This window comes from Bos mutus, chromosome 22 (genome assembly GCF_027580195.1).
Source record: "Bos mutus isolate GX-2022 chromosome 22, NWIPB_WYAK_1.1, whole genome shotgun sequence".
NCBI classification, from domain to species: Eukaryota; Metazoa; Chordata; class Mammalia; order Artiodactyla; family Bovidae; genus Bos; species Bos mutus.
The window spans coordinates 67,862,053-67,869,657 of NC_091638.1; the positions used below are offsets into that span (position 1 = coordinate 67,862,053).

Consider the following 7,605-nt stretch of genomic DNA (forward strand, 5'->3'; position numbering starts at 1 on the left):
CGGCACGGCCTCCGGCAAAGGTCAACAGCTTCCGCCTGCCTCGTTCCGGCGCCGGCTCCGCGCCCCCAAGCCGAGCGGGTGGGGGGCCCGGGGCTGGCGTCGGGGAAGCGAAGCCAAGTCCTGCGGCGCCTGCCCGACCGGTTCCGCCAGGCCCGCGGCCGCCCGGGACTGCACCTCGCACACCCCCCAGCGGCCACACCGAGAGCCCCAAGTACTCATGATCCACATCACCCCCTGAGCCTGCGGGCGCTGGACTAGGGTGCGCTGCACCCAGGCGCCGGCGCGGGGCGCGCGGGTTGCCATTCTCGGCATCCCGGCAGGCGCGCGGGCCCCCGGCCGCTGGCCACCTGAGCTCCCCGAGACTGCAGTCGGCGCGCCCACGGGGACCCGGGCACCGGGAGCCCGGGCCCACCCAACTCCACCGCCTCTGCCTGGGCCTGCGGCGGTTTCGGGGAAGGGGGGCCTGCGCAGAGCGGGACAGTTACTCAGCCCCAGCGAAACCGGCGAGTCGGCACCTGCCGGCCGGGAGGGCGGGGGAGGTGGTGGCCCCGTTACGGCCCCGCCCCCGCGCGGGGCCCGCCCCGTCTCGGCCGCCCACGCGCCGTGCGCCCCGCCCCGTGCCGCCAGCCCGGAAGGAGCCGGTCGGCCCTAGCGCCAGCGTCAGCTGAGTCAGGCAGGGTGAGAGGGCTGGCCCGTTACCGCGGGCGCCGGGGGCCGGGGCGGTGCTGTGGTTTCGGTGCCGGTTGCGGGCAGGTGGCCTAATGAGCTCTCGGCACGCACCCCGCGCCAGCGGCCCGCCCGGCACCCCCGCCCTTGCTCCCCGCGCTCTTACCCCGCGGGGACCCTGGCGGCCCGCCCCAGCGTCACCCCTGAAGCCTCTGGGTTTCATCTCGGGACCCGGGTGCCGGGTTCCCGCTGGTGTCTGAGGGCGGCCCCTTCGGGGTCCGCGCAGCGGCTCGCGCGCCCTCTAGCGGCCCTGGGGCCCCTGCGCGGCCCTGGGCCGCACGTCTGACCCTCCTCCCTCGCCTCTCTCTGCAGGGATCTGTGTGCCCGACCATGGGGCCCCTCGGCCGGGAAACCTGGGCCCAGCGCCTGGGCACCTTCCGGGCCAGCCCGTCCGCCTTCATGGCAGGTCCCGAGGGTGAGGATCTGGGTCGTGACCTGCTGAGCGACTTGAGGAGTGAGAAGCTGAGCGAGCCGATGAAGGTAGGCCCCCCTGCCCGAGCCCTGGTCCCAGGTGTTTATCCCAGCCCACCGTGTCCTGACCCTCAACTTCGTGATGCCCACCCCACGCCCTCCCCCATCTCCAGGTTGCCCTGCTGGCTCTGAGCTTGGAGTACCCAGACCAGCTGTGGCCGGACGCCCCTGCAGCCGAAGCAGCCGCCACGTCTCTGTTGGACACTCTGGTCCTCCTACCCCCGCGGCCCTCAGCTCTGCGGCGGCCCCTGCTGCTGGCGGCCACCACAGCCTTGGCGGCAGGAGGTGCGCTGAACCCCGCCTCGGGAGCCTCCGGTCGGCTCCTGCCCCTGCTACTGGGCTTGGCCTCGGGTCGCGATCTGGGGCGAAGCTTCTGCCCTGCCTCGGAACAGCGCCCCCTTCAGGCCACAGCGTGGGAGTGCCTGCGGGAACTGGAGAGCTGCCGGCCCGGGCTGCTGGGGGGCTGCCTGGGGCTGCTGCGGGCCCTGCTGGGACGCGAGGGCCCGGCCCAGCCCCTCAGCCTGCTGCTGGCACTTGCTCTGCGAAACGCCTTGGTGATACAAGCCAGGGCCGGGGCTGGCCTGCAGGGCCTACTCACGGCTGGGGAGTCTTCCATGGAGGGTGGCCCCTGGAACTGGATGCTAGCTGAGGAGGGTGAGGTCCACCTTCAGCCCCAGGCACCCAGTTGGCCGGCGGCTGAGGAGGACGAGTGTGGCCTTGCGGCGCTGGAGCTCAGTCCTGAGGAGGCCCGGGAGCTGCGGGCCACTGTGGCCCAGCTTCTGGACGCCTCCTACCTGCTCACTCCTGTGGCCCAGGCCCAGCTTCTGTGGCTCCTGGGCTGGGCCCTGCAGGGTCTTCGGGGACAGCCACCAGTGCTCTTCAAGCCACAGCTGGTACGGCTGCTGGGCACAGCCCAGCTGACACTGCTGCACGCCGTGCTGGCTCTGAAGGCGGCCTTCGGCGAGGCCCTGTTCACAGCCCAGGACGAGGCCTTGCTGCTTCGCCGGCTCACCTTGGCTGCTCAGCACCCGGCCCTGCCGCTGCCCACCCATCTCTTCTACCTGCACTGTCTCTTGAACTTCCCTGAGAACTGGCCGCTAGGACCCACAGGGGAGGAGGCCGCCCCACTGTTGTTGGGGTCCCAGCTCTGCCGTGGCCTCCTGCCCAGCCTCCTGCATGAGCCGATGGCCCTCCTGGCCCGCCTGCACCTGCTGTGTCTGCTCTGTGTGGAAGACGAGGAAAAGGAGGGAAAGGGCCAGGATCGGAGTCCCCGGCACTATCTGGAGGAGCTCCTGGCTGGCCTGCGGCAGAGGGCGGCCCTGGACGGTGGCCCCCGGGCCTTGGCTACTCTCTGCTTCCAGGCCTCATACCTAGTTGCTCACTGCCTGGCTGGGCAACCTGTGGTACTGATACCTTTGACCCAGGGACTGGCCCAGTTGTACCAAACCCGGCCTGCACTGGCTCCCCATTTCGTAGATCTCTTGGATCACGTGGGCCCTGAGCTGCAGGAACCCTTGAGGGTGGCCTTGCGGCAGGAGGTGGTGTCCAGGCCAGGCAGAGAGGAGGCCCTCCGTTGGCACCTGCAGATGCTGGCCAGGGTGGCAGACGGGGATGCCCAGAGTGCCACCCTCAGCTTTCTGCGGGCTGCAGCCGCCCATTGCACAGACTGGGGCCTCCAGCAGGCCCTGCTGCGGGTCTGCCGGGCCCTGCTGCGGGCAGGCGTTGGGGGAGGCCTGGCGGATTTGCTGCAGGAGCTGGCCAGGCAACTGGAGGACCCTGATGGGCAGGACCATGCGCGCCTCTACTACATCCTCCTGGCCCACCTGGCAGGGCCCAAGCTGGGGGTGGCCCTGGGGCCCTCCCTTGCTGCACCCGCACTGGCCTCCTCACTGGTGGCCGAGAACCAGGGCTTTGCTGCAGCGCTGATGGTGCAGGAGGCTCCTGCCCCGATTCGGCTAAGTGTGGGTCCTCGCAGAGCCGAGGGCGCAGTCCCGGTGCTGCGGCTCCAGGTGGAGGTGCTGGAGCCAGTGTATTCTCTGGAGCTGCGCTTCCGTGTGGAAGGACAGCTCTACGCACCCTTGGGGGCTGTCCACGTGCCCTGCCTGTGCCCCGGCCGCCCCACCCGCCCTCTGCTCCTGCCTCTGCAGCCCCGACGCCCGGCTCCTGCGAGACTGGCTGTGCGTGCCCTGTATAGCACACCCAGTGGCCTCACCTGCCATGCTCACCTGCCACCCCTGCTTGTGGCCTTCGCTGACCTCTTCCTGCCTTTCCCCCAGCCCCCCGAGGGGGCCCAGCTGGACTTCTTTGAGGAGCTCTGGGACTCCTGCCTACCGAAGGGCACCGAGAGTCGCTTGTGGTGCCCTCTCGGGCCAGAGGGGCTGGAGGCCTTGGTGTCCCGCCACCTGGAGCCCTTTGTGGTGGTGGCCCAGCCCCCCGTCAGCTACCTTGTAGCCATCCGTCTGCCCCCGGACTCGAGGTTGCTGCTGCGGCTGGAGGCAGCCCAGGCGGACGGAGTGCCTGTGGCCCTGCGGACTGACGACTGGGCCGTGCTGCCCCTGGCGGGGGACTACCTCCGTGGGCTGTCAGCGGCTGGCTGAGCCCCGGAGCCAGGCTGGGGTGGGGGTGCAGGAACCCCCTTTGCAGGCTCTTGCCCAGGAAGGGTTTCTGAGAACCAGGACACAGCACTGTGGCTCCTTTCTTTAAAACACACAAAAAATTACATTTGCTAACAGCACTGACTGGTTTGTTTCCTTTTGGGACCTGACTCGGGGCAGGCATCTGGGATGGGGATCAGAGGCTCTAGGAGAGCTTCCAAGCTATGAAACCCCCAGACTGCAGGACATCAACCTTCCTTCCTGCCCAGATATGCCTAGCATTGTCTAGAATCCCTGCCCAGGAGGTGGAAGAAAAAAAAAGCCACATCTTTGCTTCCCAGAGAGGGAAAATCCTTGCCCCAACCACCCAGCAACTTAGGAATGGAAATGAAGCTGAGCTTGGACCTGACCTGTGAGCCAGTGCTTTTCAACTCCAGAGCTTTGCAAGATCCCTACACCCCGAGCTTAGTTTAGCTGGGATGGTGGGCCAATGGGAGAAGCAGTGAGAGGAAGCTGCAGCAGCCTGGTGCTCCCTGCCCTAGGGAAGGGGTTCCTAGGCTGTGTTGATTGGAGCCAACTCGGAAGGATCTGGTAGTAAGGTTTGGGGGCTGATGGAACGGACCTCCCATGATCTGGGCTGAAATTAGGATGACTGCCTTACTGCAGCCTTCCAGGCTCCTCAGTCCATGGGATTCTCCAGGCAAGAATACTGGAGTGGGTTGCCATGCCCTCCTGCAGCGGAAATTCCCGACCCAGGGATAAGCCCACTCTGTGGACCTAAGAATCTTGCCAGGTAAGGAGACAGTTCCCCTAGTCCTCTTTCCAAATATGCAAGATACTTAGAGTTCAGATGTATTGAGGCCAACTCTGCTACTAGTCACCAAGCTGTTTTCCGCACACATTGCCTCACTTCATCCTTGCAACAGCTCAGCAGGGCCCCACAGATGAGGAAATCTGTAGGCCAGAGGGGTTGAGTGATTTTCCTACAGTCACCCAGCTGGTTGGTAATCATGTTTTGTCATCGTGGAGCAGGTTTCCATTACCACAGGGCCGCGTCCCCACCCCTCCCTGCCCTGGATGTTCCCCAGAGGCTGCAGGAGCAGCAGTCGTGAGTGCTGGGTGGAGAATGGCCAGAGGCTTGGGCCTTACTGCTCTGGGAAAAGGGGCTCTTTGGCCCCTGCCTCTTGGGCACCCAATCTTCCCCTCCTGTTTGGGGTGGGCGAGGGAAGGAAAGAAGGGCTCAGGACAAGTGGGGCTGTTGCAGAGCTGGTCAGGAGGAGGTCTGTCCCAAGCTGGAGCTGCTGCAGTAACTTGACATGTGATCTGGGCAAGCCATTGCCAAACCAGTAAGTGTTCAGTTCCAGGAAACAGAAGCCAAGTCTGCCAATGTTGAAGAGTGTCTGGAGTAGGTTAGAGCTTGGACTAGGGAAGAGACTGGAAGTTGTCTATAGGATTTTTGAAACACGACCTTTGAAACACGTCAATTCTGGGGAGCAAAGAGGTGGAAGGGAAGGGATTATGCTTTGGCATTTGAGTATAAAAGGGGAAACAAATGGAGAAATTTCACAAGTTCCGCAAGACAAAAGAACAAGATCAGAGGACCCACGCTCCTCCCCCGCTCAAAACAAACAAATCCTTCGAAGTGTCTGGACTTTTCAGTGTTGACAGAAGAGGGCGCACTAAACTAGGGCTCTTAAAAAATACCTAGCCCCACAGGACAGAACAAGAAAAAGATTAACAGGTTCATACAGAGTTATTGCAAAATATGAGAAAACGAATTTCGTGACATATCTATGAAGCCCAACTCACACACATTGCTGAACAAAAATATCCAGGAAGGAAAAGAAAGCTGTAATATAACACTCAGAACTAAAACAAGCATTTGAAGGCATGCAAAGCCACCTAAGAAATTTAAAAAGCCAAGACAAAATGAAGAGAGAGAGTTGATTGAACTGGAGGCAGGAGGTAAGCAGGTGGAGTTCATTCCGTGTGGGCAGAAACTCCAAAAGATCAATAGGACAGTTTAGAGAGGAGGCTGGATGGGCCCTGCCCAGATAAAATAGAAAAGAGATCCCATATTTCTCATTCTTGAAGTCAAAAGGACCTTCCTGACTAGAAAGCTCCTTGGAGATCCAAAGGGGAGTGATGCTAAGGCTACCTTCCAGGCTACCCACTGGAATCCACTTTGGCTGAGATGTGAGTGGACACAAGAGAGGATCCTGAGATATACCACAAACGGACTCAGAACCACACAAATCGAAATGATGGATCAAAGGAAACCCAGAAGAAATGCCCCATAAAAGTGATTCAAACTCCCATCAGGTGCTACTGTCTTTCTGAGCCCACCTGAGTGTCTATGCACACGTACCACTCTCATTTCCTCCTAAAAAACACTTCACTTGTTTCACTACTTTCTGTTTTTGTGGGAATCCATTTCTGCAAAGCTAAAGGGCCAGGGCCTTGTCATTGACCACTGCTTGTGTGGCTAGGGTTCAGCTTTTGCTGACATGGCCCGACCTCAACTCTGACCAGGAACTGAAACCCTGCTTCAAGCCACTGCAAGTGGAGGCCACCCGAGATCAAACTCAGGAAAGAAATGGAAGAAACAGACAATATTAACTAGAACTAAAGATTACATTATAAGATGCTTGGAGAACAGACTCAAATAAAAATATGATAAGCAGCATTGAAGAAAGAAAAACAAGAGAATGAAAATGAGATAAATACATAGAAGGGGTCAGAAGGAAGTAATGGAAACAGAAGATAGTCAAAAAGGAAACACATTTGTATTATTGGAGTCCCTGGAGAAAAACTAAACAATGAACCAGAAAGTGTAGTCGCTCAGTTGTGTCCGACTCTTCACCACCCTGTGGACTGTAGCCTGCCAGGCCCCTCTGTCTCTAGGTTTCTCCAGGCAAGAGCACTAGAATAGGTTGCCATTCCCTTCTCCAAGGGATCTTCCCAACTCAGGGATCAAACCTGGGTCTCCTGCACTGCAGGCAGATTCTTTACTGTCTGAGCCACCAGGGGAACCAGAACTGGTATTTAAGACTATAATCTAAGAAAACTTTCCAAGAAAAAAAAAAATCTGCACATTCAAAGGGCCCACTGAGAACCTTGGGAAATTAACCCAGAATGACCAACTTTAGGAGTACGTCAAGGCTGTATATTGTCACCCTGCTTATTTAACTTCTATGCAGAGTACATCATGAGAAACGCTGGGCTGGAAGAAGCACAAGCTGGAATCAAGATTGCCGGGAGAAATATCAATCACCTCAGATATGCAGATGACAACACCCTAGTGGAGGAAAGCAAAGAAGAACTAATGATACAGGGAGGGATTGGAGGCAGGAGGAGAAGGGGACGACAGAGGATGAGATGGCTGGATGGCATCACTGACTCGATGGACGTGAGTCTGAGTGAACTCCAGGAGTTGGTGATGGACAGGGAGGCCTGGCGTGCTGCGATTCATGGGGTCGCAAAGAGTCAGACACGACTGAGCGACTGAAATGAACTGACTGAACTATCAATTTTGAGATATATCCTCACAAAACAGATTTCAGAGTTTTTTTTTTTTAAGTTTCCAAGATCTCTAGGCAGAAAGAATGAATAACTTACAAAGGCAAAAGAATTAGAAGGGCATTAGACTTCGGACAGGGAGGCCTGGTGTGCTGTAATTCATGGGGTCACAGAGTCGGACAGGACTGAGCGACTGAACTGAATTGAGACTTTTAAAAACTGATGTGGAGAGACAGCAAAAGAGACACTGATGCATAGAACAGGCTTATGGACTCTGTGGGAGAGGGAGAGGGTG

The 7,605-nt window shown here is 59.3% G+C and overlaps 1 protein-coding gene across 2 annotated transcripts; it reads left to right on the forward strand.

Moving 5' to 3' along the window:
* Positions 1 to 563: 563 nt before the first annotated feature.
* On the forward strand, positions 564 to 3,931 carry AP5B1 (adaptor related protein complex 5 subunit beta 1). 2 transcript variants are annotated; one of them, XM_070359378.1, is made up of 3 exons: positions 564 to 678; positions 1,039 to 1,206; positions 1,311 to 3,931. In XM_070359378.1, the coding sequence occupies exons 2-3, from the start codon at positions 1,057 to 1,059 to the stop codon at positions 3,792 to 3,794; spliced, it is 2,634 nt and encodes an 877-aa protein (XP_070215479.1). In that variant the 5' UTR covers positions 564 to 678; positions 1,039 to 1,056; the 3' UTR covers positions 3,795 to 3,931. The 2 variants fall into 2 exon arrangements, with proteins under 2 accessions (XP_070215479.1, XP_005894100.1); XM_005894038.3 differs by lacking the exon at positions 564 to 678 and having other exon boundaries at positions 685 to 1,206.
* The last annotated feature ends 3,674 nt before the right edge of the window (positions 3,932 to 7,605 follow it).

Coding starts and splice junctions, on each gene's coding strand:
- AP5B1 (XM_070359378.1), top strand. CDS start 1,057: ATGGGGCCCCTCGGCCGGGAAACCTGGGCCCAGCGCCTGGGCACCTTC. Junction 1,207..1,310: donor AGCTGAGCGAGCCGATGAAG/GTAGGCCCCCCT, acceptor CCCCATCTCCAG/GTTGCCCTGCTGGCTCTGAG.